The sequence below is a fragment of the Schistocerca nitens genome, chromosome 1, assembly GCF_023898315.1.
Source record: "Schistocerca nitens isolate TAMUIC-IGC-003100 chromosome 1, iqSchNite1.1, whole genome shotgun sequence".
Lineage (NCBI taxonomy): Eukaryota > Metazoa > Arthropoda > Insecta > Orthoptera > Acrididae > Schistocerca > Schistocerca nitens.
The window spans coordinates 1,171,665,533-1,171,688,801 of NC_064614.1; the positions used below are offsets into that span (position 1 = coordinate 1,171,665,533).

The window sequence follows — 23,269 nt, forward strand, 5'->3', positions numbered from 1 at the left end:
TCATAGCATGGAACACTTTGACATGTCTTGATTTCAAAAACTAAGAATAGAAGCAACTGTAATGAATGACTAAAACTCTTAAAATATTCAGAGTTCTCTGACAAAGTTCTTCTGACAGTTTTGTTTTCATTGGTGCTAGGCCTTCTGCAGCACGCTGACAGGTACTTTGGCAGCACGTGCCATCATGGCTGGTATTGGGGTTGGTAGTGCTGATGCAACACCACTGGCAGCCGCCATAACCTGGATATTTAAAGATGGCACTGGTATGGTTGGAAGTATATGTTTCGCATGGTGGAAGGGGTAAGCTTTCTTAGTCATAGTAAAATTAACTGTGATGTGCATTCCCAGAGTTGGCCGCTGTGGCCAAGCAGTTCTAGGTGTTCAGTCTGGAACCACGCTGCTGCTACGGTCACAGGTTCAAATCCTGCCTCGGGCATGGATGTGTGTGATGTCCTTAGGTTAGTTAGGTTTAAGTAGTTCTAAGTCTAGGGGACTGATGACCTCAGATGTTAAGTCCCATAGTGCTTAGAGCCATTTGAACCATTTTTTTTGCATTCCGGAAGCAAGTTCTGTTGTTAAACCTTGGCTATGTTTCAGTCGTCTGTTATATATGTCATGATAGGTTTGTTGTTTTTGGCTGTGAATACATGCTAGTTGCATTTTCTTGGCAATTGCTTATTAGCGAAGACAGGTTTTAGTGTTAAGTTGAATAAAGGTAACTGCACCAAAACTGAAATATATGGCAGTTATTTATTTATTCCACATGTAAAATATAACAACAGCAACAGATAGTCATCATCAAATGTGCAGATTTAATGGGAAAGAAAGCTGGATCCAGATGTTTAGTGCGGGAGGTGAGAATGTTTGCAATTAACTGTGATGTGACTTGGAAATTAAGGGAAGGGTGAACATAGCAAAAGAGAAAGAATGTTTCATGATGTTAACACTTGTATTTCAGTTTGTAAATGTTTCATGGACAATTATACATGAAATTGTGATTATTAGATTCAAGCATAATAAAGTATGTGCTCACAGGTTATTGATAGTATCAACAGAAGAATAAAAAAATGAAATTACATCACATTGTAAGGGGCTTCTTGAACTAATACAGAGCTGAATGTGATGACATCTTAAGCTCTGTCATCACAGAGGACAAGGTACTGCAACACTTAAACTGAAACAGAATGACAGTCTGGAGAGTGGAAGTTATTGTTATTTTACAAAACAAATACCTAGCCAGTACGACTATGCGTGGCAGGGAGATTTGATGGGACAATTTCCTCTTCCTCCTTGCTGTCCTTATCTGACTGCTAGTTATCTTTACTTCTTTCTGCACTTCAAATTGTTTATTTCTGAATTATTCTTCTATTATTATAATGATTTAAAAAAAGAAAGAGCTTTCAACAGTCGGTCATCACTAGTGTAAATTTTAGTGATGAGGGCACATGCTGTCTGTCCGAAAAGTTCCATGACTGATTTTATTCAAGGCATATTAGCAATGTCAGTGCAGTAACTATGGTGGCAGCTTGAACTAACAACTGTAAACAACAGCTGTGCATTCAACCAGTCTGTTGTAGGCAGGCAGTGTTAAGTGATGAATGTGCAGTGGTAGTGTGCCTATGTTGTGTCACAAATTGCAGTAGAGCAACATCTCTTAATCAAGTGCTCTGGACATTGTCCTACTTCTGACAGTGCCCATGTGGGATCTGACATACCTTGACACTGATGCAGTTGTGCCTGTGACTTACTTGGCTTAACTCCTTTGGCCCCTATGGGGGTATAGGGCATCCAGGAGTACTCACCATCCACCTCAGTCTTTGCCCATTTCTCTCAGTTCCACCCAGGTCTTTCAACTCACCTTGCTTCTCCTTCCCTCATCCTCTTCCATGTAGAACTAGGCTTGCATCTCTTCCTTTTTCCCTGGAAATTCCATGGCAGTACCTTTGTAACTGCTTCGTCTGGCTTTCTCGGTGTGTGCCTCAGGCATTTTCACTTTCCCATATGTGGTCTTTGTTATTTATCTGGTTTGCTTTCCTCCATAGCTTGTAATTATTTTTTCAGGCCACTAGATATTCATGGTGGAGGTACATATTCATAAAGCTCTGTAACTGTGATGATGTTGCTTTCTTGTCTACTTTCCGACTTTCACTGCTTATAGGGCACCTTAAAATATCAATTTTTGTTTTGCATGTGATTTTTCTGTTTTCCACATTGGATATGATTATATGCAGGCAGCATTTGCCTTCTTTATGCTGTTCACCACATCTTCTCCAACTCCATCATCATCTGTCACCACACTACACAGATAGAAGAATGTATTGACAGTCTCTGCCAGCTGCCCTCATATAAAGAGACACACTTACATGTTCCCAGAATTTACTCTCATTTCCTTTGTTTTATGTACATTTATTTTGAGGCAGCAATCTCTGCTTCTTTTTTTGGTGAGTTTAATTTAATTTTCATATCTGTCGGCCTTTGAGCTAACAAAACTATGTAGTCTGCAAAATCCAGATCCTCCATTCATTCATGGATCCGCCATTGGATTCCTCTTCTGCCATCTGCAGTCAATCTTTTCATTACTGAGTTAAGGACAAGTATAAAAGGCATTGGTGACAAAATATAACCCTGCTGGATTCCGGTTATTGCCTCTATTGGATCTGTGAGATTTTCATTTCAGAGCACACATCTGTAGCCATCATACAGATCTTTGATGATGTTCAGAATCTTCTGTGGTATACCATACTTCTGCAACACCTGTATGATTTTACAAAATTTATGGCCTTTTTGAAATCAATCAGTGCCAGGTTCATGGTTGCTTGGAATTCTTTACTTTTCTGTAAGATGATCCTTAGAGTATTAATAAGATCAAAACAACTCTGTTGTGTCATAAAACAGCCTGTTCTTTTTGCACTTGATTTTCAAGTGAATCTTTAAATATGATTAAAAGAATTCTGGTGAGGTCCTTGCAGGATTGTAACAAATATTTGGCTATTTCTTCTGTACATGTTGTGATTTCTGAGGCTGTGGCTATGGTGGGACCTGAGAACACAGTTGTTTTTTTTTTTTTTTTTTTCTGACCACGCAGCGGATTTCACTTCTCTACTGATGTGAGAATATTACGAAGCCTCTAGTTTCTAATGACCACCTTCCCATCACCCTCTCATTGACTGTGTGGATGCAGCAGTAGCTGATATACCCCTTATAGAATTACCTTGCCCCCCATAGTCCCCATCACAACTCACAATGAGTTCCGACAACATTGCTGCACGAAATATGTAAGTAGGTCACTGGCCCCAATCTAGACTTTTAGCATTTCCCACAGAAATGTGTGCTGTTATTGAGTGTTAGTCCAATTTTAAAGTCAGTTAGATTCTGAGTACAAATTGATTCAGGCACATTGCAGTCTAAATACTTCCTTCCTTTGTTTGTGGATTACAGTACTGGCAAGAAAATCTCGGTAAAGGAGAGGAAGGTGGACTAATGTTGCATAGATGGTTAACATCATTCCTCTCTTTTGTTAGTTATTTATTATCTTTTTCCATGCCCACCTTGCCTGCTTTGTTGTGTGCCCAGTTGTCTTGGCATTCATTGACCTGTGACAGAAATCTTTGTCTTCTTATTTCTGTGCCTCATTCCTCATGGTCTCACTAAAGTGTCTTTCAGTGCTATATTTGTATGTCCTTCTCCCTTCCTCCCTCTTTTGTGCCATTCTTGCTATCACTCATATGCATGGTGTTAAAAAAAAGTGTTCTGTATTTTGGGAAGTGATAGTATGACCAAAATAATGGAAAAATGTCTAGTAAACAGGGGCTCTACAGTGCATACTATATAAGCAGTTTTGCATGTATAGCGGGAATCAGCCCAAATAAATACTGCTCATCACTTCTTTCATACTGCTCCCAGTGTCGATGGAAAGTATTGGTCTGCTTCCCATTGCAAACCAAATTATTTTTAACACAAAATTTTATGTTCCTGTTTGATAGAGTGGTTCCAAATTAGTCTAGAGTGATATTTGTTTTATCGATGTATATCAATAGGGACAGTAAAAAACAAAGATTAAGTTGTACTCTAGCAGCAACTGAACAACACTGCTGCGTGGTGCTAGCAATCAGTGCGTGCCAGGGTGATGCTGTTGCTGCTGGAGTGCTGTGCTGTGCTTTTAACACATTGCAGACAGATTCTGAGTTTACTCTCATTTCGCGTGTTCTACACTTTGTCTGTAGTTGCCATCTACTATGACCCATTTCAAGTAATTCATCTATTTAGTTGTTAATACCAGTAGTCAATGTATCAAACTTGATTGTCTTCAAATAAATTAGCTTATTTAGCATTTTGATTGTATTTTGATATTTCATCTTGAAGTTAGTCCTGCTGTTAGAGGTGGCCCTGTTCAGAAAACAGAAGGAAATGAATGAATCTGAAGTACTTTTTTAGGTTTTTGACTATGACTATTCATATGTTCCTAGTGAGAAGGAAGAGTCAGATGACTGTATGAATGAATATTTTTATGGTTCTTAAGGATAATTTCAGTGACAGCATTATCATTAGACCTGTAAAGAAACATAAAGTGGCAGTGTTTTCAGGCGATTCTGATGATAACAATGAAAGTGATTCTATTCTTATAAATGATTCATTCTGTCATAATGTTAACTCTTTGGTGACAGTGCCTGAATCTCACTCACATACTGGTTATGCCAGTGCATGAGTGAGACATGGGCGTAATCTTGAATGTGTTAATACATATCTATAAAACAAATGTCACACTAGACTAATTTGTGATGAGTGATCTGCATAAGCAGAAACATTTCACGAACAAGAAGCAGCAGCCTAATTTGGGACTGCTCTATTGAATGGGCACATAAAATTTGGCTTTAAAAATAATTTTGTTTGTAAGGAGGAAAAAAACTGATGCCTTCTGTTGACACTGAGCATCACTTGAAAGATGTGATGAGCAGTATTTGTTGAGGAGACTCCAGCTACACATTCTGAAACCAAAATTGCAAATATCTGGTGAAACAAGACAAGGTTAGGACAGGTGGTTGGCTGTCACCTTGCTGAAGGAAATATCCTGGCATTTCCATGAAACAGTGTAGAACAGTCACAGGAAACCTAAAGTGGGATGGCCACATAGAGCAAAACCCATCACCTGAATAAGAGGTCAGTATCTTAATAACTGCACTGCCTCGTTCAGTTGATTCCTATTATGTTCTTTTGATTATACACAATTTGCGCCAAATAACTTATGAAACATAGTTTGACATTGCATCACTGCACACACTGTGCAAGACCACGAATGTGCTGTTAGCCCATTGCTTTCCCATGAGTCTCATCAGATAACTGACCCCAGGCATGTTAACGTACAGCTATGCCTCATGCAAATCTGCATGTCCTCCCTTCACTCTTCCTGGAAAAATATGTTCTCTCATGATGAGTGAGCTGTTGAGCTCAGGAAAATGACAAGAGATTACAGGCATGCAGTATAGATCTTGGCACATAATTTTCTTTTAAAAACATTACAGTGTGATCATGTGTTTAAAAAATGGCTCTGAGCACTATGGGACTTAACATCTGAGGTCATCAGTCCCCTAGAACTTAGAACTACTTAAACCTATCTAACCTAAGGACATCACACACATCCATGCCCGAGGCAGGATTCGAACCTGCGACCGTAACAGTCGCGCGGTTCCAGACTGAAGTGCCTAGAACCGCTCGGCCACACCGGCCGGCGATCATGTATTTAATGTGGCGGGATGTTATAGTAGTGCCATTTCACTTTTAAACACTATTGTGAATCTTTAAGTGTGTGGTCTGCATTACATGTAAAGTATGTTTCTGCTACCTCTTTGAACTCGTATACTGCAGTAATTGTTGTCACCTCTTTGGGAAATTTATTATACAATTGGGGCACTGAGAACCATAAAAGGCTAAAATACAGACACAAAGTGCCCGAAGGGTAGTGAATATCAGATACATTGGAGAGATAACGTTTCATGGATGTTCATATATACAATGTTGGCCTTCAGCACAGATAAGATCATTCACTATAATATCGACAGATGTCAGTAGCATGCATACATGTTACAGTCTCAAAATTACAGGTGTGCTTTAGGCCCTTATGGTTCTCAGTGCTTCAGTTTTATTCCCTGATAAAAAATATTGTTTTGAATTTTATGTGTGTGTTTTCCTTGTAAATGTAAGTCCAAACTGGCTCTTGTTCCATGAGTAAGTAAAGAACTATTAATGTTTGTCCAGATATGGACAGCCGGTATATGTACTCACTTGGTGCAGTAAGGATACCCAGTTTTTGAAGTAGTTCTTTACAATAAGGCTGTCTACTACTGCTCTTTGTTATTCTTACAGACCTTTCTGCAGTTTGAAAATAGAGTCCATGTTTTGTACCTTCAATCTGTGGAAAAGAATACAAAAACTAAGAACTGTGTTCACATAGGAGTAGTATGACACCACAAGACATTTTCTGCTACAAACCATTGATAGAACCCAAGAGTTTCATTTACTTTCTGTGTTAGGAGAACTAGTGTTGTATCACTGGCTATGATGTTGTTATTTTCAGTAAAGGGAACTCTGTAAAGGCTGCTACTGTACTTCTTCCACTTCTCAAACCAGACTGTGCTCCATTAAAAGATTGCATTCATTCATGTAACTCGTTTTAGTCTGTCATGATCGATTCAGTTAGTTTTGAGAATTTTGTATTTTTCTATGCTATCCACATTACCTTTCTTGGTAAGGTCACAACTTCCACTTGCTTAAGGTTCTCGGGAAAAATACTTTTAACTGAAGGACTGTCTCAGTAGTCACCTACCATCTGTCACATAACTACTGCCAAACACCAAAGGAGTTCTCCTCTTGTGACTCAGCACTGCCCAGGATTGGTGCAACTGAATCACATTCTCTGCCAGGCTTTTGACTACCTCTCTTGACTACCTCTCATTGTACCTTATAATAAGAAATATCCTCCCTACCCCTCCAACAATGGTTTTTTGTTGCCCAACCAGCTTACGCAATATTCTGTTCTGTCCTTACTTCACTCCTGCTCCCAGCACTTTGTCTCATGTTTCATATCCTTGCAGTAGACACAGAAGCAAGACCTGTCTCATACATCCTCCTGTTACCACATAGAGCAGTCCTGTCACTGGCATCTACTATCTCTTAAAAGGCAGACTACTTGAGAAAACAGCCATGACAACTAACAGGCCATCTACTTGCATGATTGGCCATGCCAAATTGTAGCCAAGATACAACTGGGCCACACAGGTGCTGAATATGCAGCACAACATGATGTGTTTCTCTTTAGTGACTGCTTCATAGCCTGAGCCATCAGAATTCTCCCCACCAACATCAGAATTCTCCCCACCAACACCAGAATTCCTGAATTGTGCAGGTGAGAATTCTCCCTGCAGTGTATCCTTCATTTCTGTAACGCTTCACCCCCATCCCCTCCCACCAGTAACCTTTGTTAGTCACTGTTCTCCACCTGCCTGTTCCCTTCCTTGCTCCTTAACTTCACATGTTTTCTATCCTACTAACACACTGACATAATCCTTTCTTCTTCTCTACTTCTGTCCTCTCTCATCTTCCTCCCACCATGCTCTCTCACACTTAGCACTCCCTCCCCCCTGATGCTACACTTAGCACCACTATCCTGTCCCCATCACATCCCTGCACACTCACACAGTTAGGCCTGGCATCATCATCCATGCCATCACACTCCCCCCTCCAGGCCTCTTCCTTACCTCCTGCCAGGGGTGAGCACACTGGACTTGCATTCAGGAGGATGATGGTTCGAACTTGCGTCCAGCCATCCTGATTTAGGTTTTCCATGATTTCCCTAAATCGCTTTAGGCAAATGCCGGGATTGTTTGTTTGGAAGGGCACGGCTGACTTCCTTTCACATCCTTCCCTTTTCCGATGGGACCGATGACCTTGGTTTTTGGGCCCCCTCCCCCAAGTCAACAAACCAACCTTACCTCCACTACCCATCCCAGCAGATGCAGTTCCAGTTGGGCAGTGGCCACCTGTGTATGAGTTGTTGTTGTTGTTGTTGTTGTTGGTGGTGGTGGTGGTGGTGGTGTGTGTGTGTGTGTGTGTGTGTGTGTGTGTTTTAATTTCTGGAGAAAGACTTCATCTGAAAGCTGAAACATGCCCAGCATTCTTTTTCATTGTGCCTGTCTGTGGCTCTATGCCACCTCTGTATGGTGAGTAGCAATCTGTCCTTTCCATATCGTTGAACTAAAGGACTCATTTATTAGTTCTTAATGGGGCTTGTATGCTCTCTATGCATCCCTTCAGAACAGAGACTGGGCATATCATCTATGCCTGCTGTGACTTCTTAATTTTTAATTTCAGTATTATAGTTCCAACTTCATGCTCTGTTGTGGGGAACATCACCATTGTGCATGTTGGTATAATTCATTATAGGTGCTGCATGTATTTTAGCATTATTTTGTTGTAGCTTTTCTGCAATACCAGCGAAATAGTTACTTAGAAAACTTGCCAATTGCTGAGGATATTCTGTTACTCTATTCCCATCTTTGATGTATATGTTGCTATACTTCTGTCTGCCTTTTCCAGTTACATGTTCTATGACATTGTATACTACTTTGCTTTTATTTACTGTGTCATATGTTATTTTCTCATTGAATGATTTGTTTGCAACAGGCAGTACTCTTTTGTATATCCTTTTATGCCTGTGATAGTAATCTAGGAACCGTGGATTAGTGCAGTGCATTTACGAATAACTGATAAATTTAAATATCAGGAACAACTTTCTAATACTAGCAGTTACCTGTCTATTTTCCATAGCTCTGCTGTTGAAGTGGCTACTTCCAGAAATGCTGCCTCAAAAATTAATTCAGAAATGTGCATGAATCGATAAATATTATATATTTATTGTTGCCATTCTACATATTTTGTAAGTGTATTTAAACTATTTTGCTTATCTAATTATGCTTTGGGATTTTTGTTGGCATCCTCATTCACTAGGACCTCACTGGACGCAGACTGCAAGAAATGGAGGCTAACAGCTGATGTCCTGAATGATGTTGCATTTTGTCTTGAACTACTTTTGCCATTCTTCAGAAATTGGTCCACACTTGTTCTGTGTGTATCCACAACCATGAAAGCAGTTGTAGGTGTTGCAGGAGGTGCAACGAGGGCAGCCATTACACAACATCAGGTTCGTTGGAATTTTTGTTTCATTACTGTGTGTAACACCCTCTCAATACACCAGCCAGTAAGGTATGTTGAAAGATATTATGTAATAGCCTGGTAACTGTGTCCTCTGTATCTTTGGTAAGAATGGAACTTAATTTGGAGTCTTGTTAATATGTGGTTCAGGCTAAAAATGACACTGTGTCTGTGGTACTATAGTGCCTTTGTCATGATGGTACAGAGAGATAACCTGGAAATTACTGAAAACAAATCATTCTTCAGAGAAATTGCGAACAAATAATTTTCTCAAACCACTTGATTCACCCGTTGAAAAAGATCATCAGTTGATACTCATCTCCTTCTCTGACTGCTTACATCATAAATGTCTTTATGTTCTACTTCAAAGTAGCACTTTTCTGTCATTCGTGAAAGTTTCACCATACTCATTACTCATTTGTCAATGAATTTTGGCTGCATTGCACCTTTCAGCAGGAAGAAATTAAATGATGGCCTGCAGTACATGCTCCTCAGGAGACTCTAAGTATGTTTACGTGCGCACTGCACCCTCAGAACTGGTAAGAGCAATGTGATGCGATTGATGGGCATACTAGAGGCAAAATGTAACACAACTGCACCAAACTTCATCAGATTTTCACTTTTGGTTTTAATTTCACAACCAACTGGCTTTTATTTATTTATTTTAATGTCTAGACAGAACAGACATACACACACGTAATATTTTTATAGGCTTGACATCCAAACATTCAACCTTCAGATCACAGATTTTGTTTCCTTTCATTGGAATACAGGTCACACTGCGAGCAAGGAGTACATGGACAGGGATGCTGCATTGGTGTGTAACAAGTTGGGAATTTGGGTCGATTGGGAAGTGTGTCCAGATGGTCGAGGCAGTGAAGGCAACTGTTCTAGAGAAACAAAGCATACATGTTCGAGACGCAGTCCGGCACAAATTTTCAGCTCTCATCATTGATTAGTTTCAGTGCCCTAATTTGCCGACACCAGAAAAAAATTCCTGAGTTTACAATTATTATGTACAAAAAGACACATATATGAAGCACCACAGACAATGCTTCACAAATGTAAAAAAAGAGAAAAGTGTGGACAGTAAGTATCTGCTTTTTGTGTGTAAGTCCTCTTCTGCATTCTTTCCCCCTCCCAGATTTTATGTTTAATTCACTATCAAATGAGCTTAGTGATTTGATGTCCCATTTCCCTTCTTGTAGCAACTTCTTTCTCCTCCTCCTCAAGCCTAGTTTACATGATGACATCGGTTTTCATATATACTGTAGACACTGTGACGCCAGTGTACACATCAGTTTCTTCATTTTGTGGGTGCCTGTGTTATGTCTGAAATGAAAGTTTTGGCAGCTGCATGAGTTGTGGCAGAGTTAATACTCATTGTGTTGAATCACTGCTGAAGAAAAGAAAGAAATAAGAAATATGTTTGATTACATGCCTGGATAAAGAGAACATGTCAGCTTTGTTCCTCAGTACCGCGCTGAAAGAAATTGTACTGGAAGACTCTAGAAGGTATTTTAATGATATTACAATGGGACTAGCACAGTTCATATTTCTCCTAAGTAGAATTAATAATGCAATAAAAGAAATAAAGATACTGTAAAACATGAAGCATTGTTGCCAGAACTGAAATTACAATCACATCATGTGCAGTAAAGTCCAGATCTCTTGGCCTGGTAGAAGATTTAGTTGGTGATGGTGCATTTCCATTAACACCAATTATTCTTAAAATTAACAGCATTAGTTGTTTGAAGCAGGCCACATTAGGACGATAATGGTGTCCAAACATGGCAGTATTTCAATGTTTAAACATATGTACTACAATTTGTGAATGGGTAGCACTGCTAAGGGATTTTAAATAAATGAATATTGAATAAAGAATTCAGCTTTCCAGATTTGTGTAGCTTTTCGTCCTGTCAACAGTTTTCCTCAAAAAAGAACTGACCAATTTAAATCACATCTTGTAGATGTGAGCAGTTTCACAGCTAGATATTTTGCTTGCCTCCTGCTACTTAATTGATTTGTATATGTGCTCCTTATTTAATTAATTTTGCCCTGTAGCTCAGTTATTGTCAGCCCTTCTATGTTCAGATCACGTGGGGCAGTCTCAAGTTCAGCAACATGTCACTGATTGTTTTTGTAACCAACATTACAGATATCTCAGAGACCTATGCAAAGCATAGTTTACCAAAAACCAAGCATTATCCTCCATTCCTCACTTGATATTTCAGTGTGTTTGCACTCTGACACACCTAACCTCAAGTCTCATGCAACGAGTGTCAACAAAGTTGGAATAGGCTGAAAGTGTTTAGTTCCACCAACGAGTTGCCTAAATGTGTAGTGCGCTTGCACTGTGGCCAGTAGCTAGTGTCGTCATGTAAACTAGGCTTCATTCTACAAACTCAAACACAATTTAGTCATAGTTGTACTATTGTGATACCTGTTATCAACTGTTACCCTTTTCTTTGTGTGTTTGGTTTTGCATACCTTTTAGAATTGAAATTTGTCTCTATTTGTCATATTCATAAGTTGTCTCAGAAGTGATACAGTTTCTTAATTTGCTACTTGTTTCAAATTTATTGAGAGAATGTCAGATAGCTGAATACAGCACAGCAGTGCTGTTTGGTTTTTGTTTTATGGAAACCATTACTTAAGCTGTTATTAACTATTCACATATGAAAAGTGATTGTTGTTAAAAATGCTTCTCTCCATCTATAGAAAATACTTTTGTTCATTGTCAGTAATATTGTGAGAATATAGCAGAGATGCTGAGCCACAGATAGGCACAAGAAAAAGACTCCCACCCACCCACACAAACACACACACACACACACACACACACACACACACGACTGCAGTCTCAGGCAACTGGAACCACACTGCAGTGTTAGTCCTGCCCGCTATCCTTCCCACCGCTCCCACAGTGGTAATCTGCCGTCCACCAAACCTACGCAGTATACTCATCCATTCTTGCACAGCACCTGCTCCCAATCCCATACCTCATGGCTCACATTCCTGTAATATACCTTACATGCAAAACTTGTCCCATACATCCTCCCACCGCCTCCTACTCCAGTCCGGTCACTAACATCACCTATATCATCATAGGCAGGACTACCTGTGAAATCAGTCATGTGATCTACAAGCTAAGCTGCAACCACTGTGCTGCATTCTATGTAGGCATGACAACCAACAAGCTGTCTGTCTGCATGAATGGCCACTGACAAAATGTGGCCAAGAAACAAGTGAACCACCCTGTTGCTGAACACACTGCCAAACACGATATCCTTCATTTCAGTGACTACTTCACAGCCTGTGCCATATGTGTGGTGTCACCGCTAGACACCACACTTGCTAGGTGGTAGCTTTAAATCGGCCGCGGTCCATTAGTACATGTCGGACCCGCGTGTCGCCACTGTGTGATCGTAGACCGAGCGCCACCACACGGCAGGTCTAGAGAGACGGACTAGCACTCGCCCCAGTTGTACGGACGACATTGCTAGTGACTACACGTACGAAGCCTTTCTCTCAATTGCCGAGAGACAGTTAGAATAGCCTTCAGCTAAGTCCATGGCTACGACCTAGCAAGGCGCCATTAACCATATCTGGAGAGAGTCTCACTTGTATTATCAAGAGCAATGTACAACAAGAAATTAAAGTTAAGTATACGAGAAGCTCCGTTCTTTTCTTTATAGCTTTCATCACATATCCTGTTTCAGACTTCACGCCAGTCGGCGTGTGTGTACGTGTGCCTTTCGGCTACCCGTCACTGTGGACTGGCTGCCTAATCAGTCCACTACAATATGGATGCTTCCCACCAGCACCAGCTTTTCTCAGTTTCACATGTGGGAATTTTCCCTGCAATAAATCCTACATTCCCGTAACCTTCCTGGCCTCAACCTTCGTTAGCCACTGTCCTCACCCATCCAGCCCCTTCACTGTTCCCATTCCAGCACTACACAGCCATCAATCCACCACAACACCCAGGCTTTTTATTTTTCTGCTTTTCTGCTACTTCCCCCTCCCCCTCCTCCCCATCTCTCCCCTGCCCTCTGCCTAATCTGCATGCAGCACTTCACTTTCTGACCCCCCCCCCCCCCCATATACTATCCGTCCCTCTCCCTGCCCCAACTTCGTCCTTACCCCCACCTAGTTGCCACTCCCATTGTGCACTGGTGCTACTGCTCACAGTATGGTTTCAGTTGCCTGAGACTGCAGTCATATGTGTGTGAGTTGTGTTTGTGTGTGTGTGTGGGGGGGGGGGGGGAGATTCATATTGGTGTCTATTGTTGGCAAAGGCCTTAGCGCCTGAAAGCTATAACTGTGAGAGTCTTTTTGTTGTGCCTATCTGTGACTCAGAACTCATAATCTCCTCTATCTGGTGAGTAACATTTTTCTTTCTCATAATATTGTTACATTCCATCCTGGATTTTCCGTTGTTTGATATTTGTCTGTTCATAGTCAGTTCACTGTTAAATATCTCAAATTCCTGTAGCTGTATACTTCACAAAAAACAATGAGTGGAATTAGAGGTGTGCACCTCACATGGTTTCATAGTGTTGTTTAAAATTGCAGTCTTGACTTCAGATAAACTTCAGAAGAATTTTTGACCACCCTGTAGATATCTGCTTGATGAGGCATTCTGTGCCTCGTACCTATTGTTTTGCATTCAGTAAATGAGTATTGTGTTGGGGATCTGTTACAGTTAGATTAACTTTTGTCACTTTCAATTACCGCTAGTTGGTTGGTTGGTTGATATGGGGAAGGAGTCCAAACAGCAGGGTCATTGGTCCCATTGGATTAAGGAAGGAAGATGGCCTGCCCTTTCAAAGGAATCATCCTGGCATTTGCCTGAAATGATTTAGGGGAATCACAGAACACTTAAATCAGGATAACCAGCAGTGGATTTGGACCACTGTCCTTTTGAATGCAAGTCCAGTGTGATAACAACTGTGCCACCTCACTCGGTGTTAGTGCTAGTGTGACAGAAGGTGCTCAAATGACCACTGTCATACATTTTTCTTAAATGTCATATCAGTTTTTTTTACTACTTTCATGAAACCATGAGACTTTTCCTAATTTATTTCTCCTCTTTGTGATGATGTATTAGGATTTACAATGCATTTATATTTTCTTTGATATTCATTTGAAATACCTAGAATGTTGGAAGGAGTCAGTTTGGCACTATTGTAATTTCTCTTCTGGATATATGTAAACAACCCAACAGTGAAGTGGTACATCTTGGTATGTGCACTTTCCAGCATGCCACAGTTTATATTGTGCCATTCAGGTCATATTCTTTTTTCGATGAAAAACATTTTCGAACACGTTTTGTCAACATGGATTTCTATATCAAGAAATTTGTGATTGAGGGGGAATTAGTCGAGAAAGATTCAGATGCAGATCTACTTCAATCTTGACCCATCCATCACAGCTGGCTGAGTAGAGTGCCTCTACAAAGACAGTCAGGAAGGATGGAACTGAGTGTGTGCTTGCCAAATTTTTATCTTCTGAAGGATGTGAATGTGCTAAAGGAGAGAGGAAGTCCCACTACTTACACTTGCCAACAAGTAGGCGACTCTGTCATCGGTGTTATTTTTAACGAAGCAGTGCTATGTCTCATGTAGAAAGACATAGAATCAAATGTTCAAAAAGCACTAAAAATAATGATTGGACTGTGTCACTTGAGGAGCCAAAAAAAATGATACCTGTTACATATGCTCAGGGATCATTTGTACAAAACGTAAGTCTGTGGATGATTTTTGGCTGCATTCATGGGTGTGCACCTTAATGAAAGATGTTATGCTGAGAGACTAATTTCAGAAGTTTCTCAGATTTCTCCATTTTGATGAAAAATCAACCCGAGCTGACTGGCTGCCAGTCAGCAAATTCGCTCTTTTATCTGTCATTTGGGGAAAGTTCATGGAAAACAGTATACATTCCTATCACCCTGGTGAAAATATAACCATAGACAAGCAACTATTACGAAGCAAAACAAAGTGCAGGTTCACTCAGTTCATGCCCGACAGATATGGTCTTCGTTGTGCACTGCTGCCAGAGTGCTATGACACAGAATATATGTAATGCTTTCCCATACCTCGGAAAAGAGGAAATTCATAAAGAGAAGCAATCACTTGGAGAGTACATCATTCTGTGTCTCGTGGAGCCATTTCTAAATCAAGGAAGAAACATGACGCCAGACAATTTCATCACACCTCTTCAACTTGCTGAGAAGCTCAAATAAAACAAAACTTCATTAGTTTGTACAGTTAACAGGATCTGTCATGAAAACTCTGATGAGGTAAAGAAGCCAAATTATGCAGAAATATGCACCACCACCATCCTGCACCAAACTAGCAACATGGGCTGCATCATGATGCTCACCAACTGCTTGTTAAGTGGCAGTAAACAATGAAGGAAAGAAGGAAACTTAAAAACTATAACATTCCTCAGTGCAACAGAGAATGGAATGGACATGGTTCATCAGATGGCTTGTAAATGTACTGCAAAGGTTGTATGTAGGATATGATCGCCTACAAAATCAAAATAGTAATGAACAAGAAAATGAAAAGGAAGTACTTCCTACTTCAGCTGACAAGTGAACTCGAGGGCCCAGAGGAAAAGGGCAGGAAGAAGAACAGACAGAAGAAGAGGATATATGACCAAAATTATCTAGAAAATAAAAGAGGAACCATATCAGTCTCTGCAAAGGCAACAAGACCATTAACAACTGTGTGAAGTGTGGAAAAGCACTGTGCAGAAAATGTGCATGTAAAACAAAAATGATATTCACCATGTCTGTCGAGCAGATTGTAATAAGTTGAGTAAAAAAAGACATGTGTAGAACACACAATAGTATAATAAATGCATCTAGAAGGCTCTACAAATAATTAATATATGAAACTTTCTAGTTTAGGAAACTTGTTGCAGTGATAAATAGGCAAGATATTTGTTGTTGAATTAAGTAAGTAATTTATTAATTATCATGCTAAATAATTATTGTTACAACCTGAAAAAGGGATGAACATGCTCTAAAATAAAGTTCACTAAACTCTTGCTAATCCAGCCATTCCTTGCATGTATGAGTGCCAGATTAGTGGAAGTGTGTATTATCATTTCGACAACTAAAAATTTTGGGCACATTTCATAGTTAGTTATACTACTGTATATGTACACACCAAGGATTAAGTTTTCTGTGGATGCCTATGTGTTTACACTGAATGTATGACGTACACTGAATGTCAAACTCCAACTGCCTGAGCATGTTAGCCACAGATTTTTTATATTCTTTTTTGCCTAACTGCTACACAGCTGCTACAAAATTTCACTAGAATACAAAATGAAAATACTTTTTGATTCCACTCCCATGTCAGCCTGTTGCATAAGGTTTGAAATGAAAAATAAGTAAATAATTCTTTACTTCATACAGACTGATGGAAATTTTTTTGCTCAAGTACAATTATTTACATGACAGCAGTCTGTAGGCACACTGAAGTTCTACATCCAGGTAACAGAGTGACCACGGATAGATTTACAATGATTCTTTTCATAAAATTTCTCTCTCTCTCTCTCTCTCTCTCTCTCTCTCTCTCTCTCTCTCTCTCTCTCTCTGTGTGTGTGTGTGTGTGTTTTAAGACTGGATTTTTTATTTTATTTATTGTTTTGAAGGGGAGGGAGAGAGGTAGTCCAAAAATTGTACATCTAGGAGGACAATAAAAACTGATGTGAAAATGCATTTTGATTGTTTTTAATATAACTTTAAAGAGAAATTTAGTAATGTCAAACAATAGGTTTTCATTTGGCTACTTTGTGGTTTCAGGCTATACGTGATAATATGGCAGATGTCTCCGCCAAAGATGGAAGTCAGGAGAGGTTTGTGAACCTCACTGCATGTCTTGTTGGTATCTTTTTACTTTCCACAATACCAGAAGGCTGGTAAGTTTAGGCAGCACAATTTGCAAATATCCTCTCACAGTGTAAACCTGTAATTGTTTTGCATGACTTTGAACTTTATTCATTTACATGCTCCTGACATTATGTTTTCATTTGTATCCTGCTTTGTAACTCGTTTATCAAGTAAATTTACATGAGGTAATTTGTAGAATTGTGTTTTTAGGACTAATTAATCAAAGATTTGTCATCAGACATGATGTAGCACTGGTATTTTCCAAAATCATTTCTGCATTGGTTCTGAAGATATTGTTGGGTACATTTTTGGTACTGAAAAAATTTTATGAAATTTCTGGCAAGTTTCTACCCACAATAAAGTATGCTCTGTCATATATGTTGGTCAAGGGGTGCATGAGGAAGCTTTTATGGCATGTTAAGTAGAAGGAAAAGGGTACAGGAGACAATTTATCAGATTTGTAGACTTCTATATGCAATGTTATTGAATCCCAAGCTAGGTTGTGAATATACCCTCTTTGGAAGTTTGATTAGGATTAATCATTCCCAGTACCTAATGCAAGAAATGTCAAATTGGCAATGCAAAATTGCTGGCTCAGTAGGAGAATGTGAAAGAAATGAATGAACTGCTGCTGCAGTAAGACTCAGTACCACCCTCCACTAACAGATGTATTTATACTTTTCTTAAATTTTGTGTCTGTCAACAAGTAGTCCCCACAAATGTTTTGACAACTGTCATTCCATCAGCGAAAAAAGTTTCTGTTTTGTTGCTGATGATTTTTTTCCCTTGCTCCCTTTTTCATTAAGTTTGCTGTTCAGATAGTGTTTCAGTGGCAAAAAAAGTTGAAATTAAACTGATTTGAAATTAATAGTATATTTCTGAAACTTCTGCAATTGAAAGTAGTGTTAGATGTTGACCTCCACCCCAGAGATGGCTATGTAAGTACCTCCGTCCATATCAAACCTACTAACCACCAGCAGTACCTCCACTTGAACAGTTGCCACCCATTCTGTACCAAGAAGTCCCTTCCGTACAGCCTAGCCACCCATGGTCGTCACATCTGCAGTGATGAGCAGTCCTCCTCTAAATATACCGAGGGTCTCACTGAAGCCTTCACGGACCTTCATTATCCTCCCATCCTTGTACAAAAAAAATCTCCACTGCCTTATCTTTCCAGTCTCCCACCACCTCCCAAAGTCCCACAGTCCAGCCACAGACACAGAAAAGCATTCCTCTTGTAACTCGGTACCATCCGGGACTGGAGCAACTGAATTACATTCTCCGCCAGGGTTTCGATTACCTTTCGTCGTGCCCTAAAATGAGAAATGTCCTACCCACTATCCTTCTCACCCCTCCTACCGTGGTATTCCGCCGTCCACCAAACCTACACAATATACTCGTCCATCCTTACACAACCCCTGCTCCCAATCCCTTACCTCATGGCTCATACCCCTGTAATAGAATTAGATGCAAGACCTGTCCCATACATCCTCCTACCATCACCTACTCCAGTCCGGTCACAAACATCACCTATCCCATCAAAGGCGGGGCTACCTGTGAAACCAGTCATGTGATTTACAAGCTAAGCTGCGACTGTGCTGCATTTTATGTAGGCATGACTACCAACAAGCTGTCTGTCTGCATGAACGGCCACTGACTAACTGTGGCCAAAAAACAAGTGGACCACCCTGTTGCTGGACACGCTGCCAAACATGATACCCCTCATCTCAATGACTGCTTCACAGCCTGTGCCATATGGATCCTTCCCACCAACACCAATTGCCCTCTGTCTAAACTGCAACACTTCACTGTCTGCCACTCCCACCATACTATCCCTCCCCCTCCCTGCCCCAACCTCATCCTTACCCCCACCCAGTCACCACTCCCATCATGCACTGTTGCTGCTGCTTGCGGTGTAGTTTCAGCTATCTGAGACTGCAGACGTGTGTGTGTGTGTGTGTGTGTGTGTGTGTGTGTGTGTGTGTGTGTGTGTGTGTGTGTGTGTGTGTGTGTGTGTGTGTGGAGAACAGCTAATCATCTTCACAGGAATTAAAAAAGAAAATTCAGTCCCTTAATTCAAAATTAACACATTATCCTGCTGACACCACTAACACCTCAGAATTTGAATTTTACAAAAGAGTAGTAGTGAACTTTACCAGCATTTTATTTGATGAAGCTGAGCTTAGTTTACTGAATAAAAGTCTCACACATAACATTGCACCCACACTCAGTGACAAAAACATCAAAGAATTATTACTGATATTTGATGTATGGCCATAAGACCACACCTAAGGGCATGATTCTTTACCTAACGTTTCATCTTCCAGTGCTGGAGATATCATCCAGAGGCTTTAACAACTCAGAAAGCTGTTAAGACTCAAACAGGCTCACCAAGTGAAACTACTTACACATATCCATGCATCAGTCAGTTTGTGACATTATCAGACTGCTGCTTGAGATTGTGGGAGCCACTGATGTTTGCTATGGAGCTTGTATTCAGGAAGAGTTGATGCTATTTGTTTTATTTATTTTGCATCAATATAGATAAACAGTTGCTTGTTTCAGTCTGTAACAGCTTTCTGAGTCATTAAATCCTCTGATGATGTCTCCAGCACTGGAAGACAAAACATTAGGCAGTGAATTATGCCTTTGACTGTGGCAGATCAATAAATCAAATATCAGCAGTAACACAAATGTCAACCATGAAAGCCTATAACCAAATAATTGTCAGCAAAGAACTGCATGTGACACAGCTCTACTAAGTCCAAGTGAGCAGAATACTGTAAATTCAAAAAGCAAACAAATTATTACAAGAGATCTACAATCAACACACATCTGTCATGGAACTGATTCAAAAGTACTCATTTCCATTAAAGATATATTTGCAGACAACAAAGCCCTTGTTGTTAAGGCAGAATAAAGATAACACTGCAGTAGTCATGTATGAAAAGCAAAACCTTACAGTTCTTTCTTCAGTATGAGATTTAAAAAAAAAACTGAAGGCTGGTCCAACACCTAAATATCAAGCTCAGCTTAGGAAACTAATTAAGAATTCCAACTAATGCCGAACATAACTTTGTTATGAAGCCCTTACCACCTAAACTAAGATCTCAGCAAAGGAATCATAAACCTCATTGCCCAATATGTTCCATTGTTAATTCAAGGAACATTCTTGCATATTACATGTCTAAGAGGCTTAAAGATATGCATAGCAACTTTTACACATTTGAACACAACTTTTCCATCAGAAATCTCCAAGAACTTATTATTGTAATGACATCACTGATGTGCACATAGATAGTGCCAGATTTGCACACCAGTCATCGTGAACCTGTACACGATATACTTGTCACTGACACTATTGAAATAATTAACTGCATTTTAGTAAAAAAAAATAAAAATAAAAAAGACTGTAAGACAGAGATATATGAATTCATAGAGATATTAGAATTAAGTCTAGTATTCTAGTACATAACAGTTTCTCATTCAACATGAAAATCTATATGCAGCCAAATGATGTAGCAATGGGAAGCAGTCATGCAGATCTTTTAGCTAACTTTTACATTAACCATTTGGAAAGTAATTGTTTTGGGGAAAATCCCCATTTAAAAGGTAAACTGATTTATTAGAAAAGGTGTGCTGACAACAGTAATCATGTTCTGTGGTAAACTAGATGAAATAGAATTGTTTGCAAATCCAATCAGTAATTTACACTCAAATATCAAATTCACCACTGAGCATCAGACAGATAAGACTATTAATTTTCTTGATCTTAGAATTTAAAAAGTTGAATCAAAAGCGTACTTTTGAAAGTCGTAGAAAGCCCACCACCAGAGATGTAATTATAAATAATACACTACTCAACTTAAGTTTTGAATACTATCATAAAATGTAGTCTGTGGTACTAGAGGTCTGATTGACCTAGGCACTTTATGCATTACCCTGTTAGAGCCCATATACTGGACAGTGTTCACTACTAGCATGTTTCGTGGCCATTTCCCAGTCATGTAAACATACCACTACCACAGCGGCACACCGCAAGCAGTCCAGTATCAATAACGGCTTCATTGAGTTTGTGTTCAGTACTGTAGTAATATGCCACGTAGAGGCATACAACACTCTGATAGAGTCAGGATAGTGGCTTTCCTTTCAGCAGGTCATACACAGCAAGATGTTGCCCATTGGTTACATGTCACTCAAAGTGGTATATCTAAGGTGCGGAGAAAGTACAGAAAGATGGGAAATGTGAATGATAGACCTGTCGGTGGTTGTCCTCTTATAACAACACCAATTCAGGATCATTTCCTCCATCTGTTCACTTGCACACGCCCAACATCAGCTGTCAGAAATAATGGAAATTAGTTATCCCAGCCAATGAGGATTCATTTCTCAGACCAAAGAATGCATAGAAGAATGCATCACAGTGGTCTTCATTTCAGAAGGCCAACAAGAAGTTTTGTGAGCCAACAGAGCTGACACAATTGAAGGATCTGAGCTCTAGCACATTGTAAACTGGATTAATGTCATGTTTGGTGCCAAGGCCAAGATTGGTTTATGACTGGACACTAGATGTGTTAGGGTTTGGAGAAGTGCTAGACGACACCAGGAACTCTGATATGTTTTGGAAGTCTATCCGTTTGAAGGCGAAAGTTTAATGTTCTAGGCGGCGATAATGATGGGACGACAGACCCCACTAATTCCAATCCAAAGCAATTTGATTGGTGCACGATATCTCCAAGAGGTCCTACAAATGATTGTAAGGTCCTACAGACATGAAGTTGGTGACAGCTTCATCCTAGTTGATAACAATGCAAGACCACACCTTACTGTAGCAGTGCCTCGGTATCTTCAAAGATGCAATATCATTCGAATGCATTGGCCAGCACAGCCCACAGACATGAATGGAATTGAGCATGCATGGAACCTGTTGCAGATGCCGTTGCACAGCATTCAAATCCATCTGACAATCTTCAAGACCTCACTGAAGCTGCCATTGAGGATTAGGATGTAATACCACAAGATAAACTTGATGGTCTCATCCTGTGCATGCCTCACAGAATGTAAGAACTCATCTGTGTGCAGGGAGGACATACTCACTACTAAAGACTGGTAATCATCATCACGAGTTAAAGATTTTACCTATTTTTGTTGTCGAGATGTACACTTAGGACAGAGCCTACTTTATTTTGTCATGATTTTTTGTAACTAACCAAAACTGTTCGTGTTTTCAGATGGAAATATCTTAATTTTGTTAATATGATATTGTACAAATTTCGAAGGGTGTGCTACAAGAAGTCATTGTAATAAATTCTCTGATATTCCAAACTTTTGTTGTGGTTTGTACTAAACAGCAAAATGTGGCTTATTTCATGTCGATGTTAAACTTGTACGTAAAACTCCTCTTATTTGCTAAAACTATTCACTATAAGCCACAAGTAATTACCTGCCTATATAATAAAATTAAAGATAGATTATAACCTTCAGTAAATTCACAACCACCAGCAGAAAAGGAAATATATGTATGCATTCCCTTCCTAGGCACACTCAACCCAGTTGCAAATCATTTTCAAAGGACAGTATTTCAAATACATTTCTGCAGCAGTAACCATGTGTAACATAACATAATCCTCAGTACCAAAACAACCAGCCTGTTCCTTGAAAAAATAGCAATTTACAATGTTGTGTGGACAATTGTCCCAGTTTTTATCTTGACCAGACCATCAGAAGCTTTGATATAAGATACCAGTGAACACACGGACACCTTTAGACTAAAAGATTTGAATAAATCTGCAATAGTCATTCAGATGAATTGTCATGGAAAATCTGTTTCTAACATTAAAGATAACTTACAGGTATTACATACCATTTACAAAGGCAAGAAAATTGACATCTTAGAAGAACTAGAAATATACGACGTGTCTCTCCTACCGATTGTCAGCCACATTTTATTTGTTATTTTGGCAGATATTTGCAATTTGTTTCTTGCAACGTGTAGCTGGAGTCAGCCCTAACAAATCCTGCGTATCGCATCTCACATACAATGCCCAGAACTGACAGAAAGTAACTATTTGTTTCCTCTTACCAGGATGACGATTCTTGTGGAATACTTGGCAAACCAGGAATTATATTTTACCTAGAAATCTCAAAGAATTTCAG

The 23,269-nt window shown here is 39.7% G+C and overlaps 1 protein-coding gene across 1 annotated transcript in view; it reads left to right on the plus strand.

The window, feature by feature from the left end:
* Positions 1-23,269, plus strand: part of LOC126200092 (RUS family member 1) — a 102,260-nt gene that overhangs the window by 36,769 nt on the left and 42,222 nt on the right. Inside the window, exons 3-5 of the mRNA XM_049936678.1 lie at positions 140-300; positions 9,001-9,193; positions 17,027-17,142. Of these exons, the coding sequence (XP_049792635.1) occupies positions 140-300; positions 9,001-9,193; positions 17,027-17,142 (470 nt within the window). The remainder of the gene's footprint in view (positions 1-139; positions 301-9,000; positions 9,194-17,026; positions 17,143-23,269) is intronic.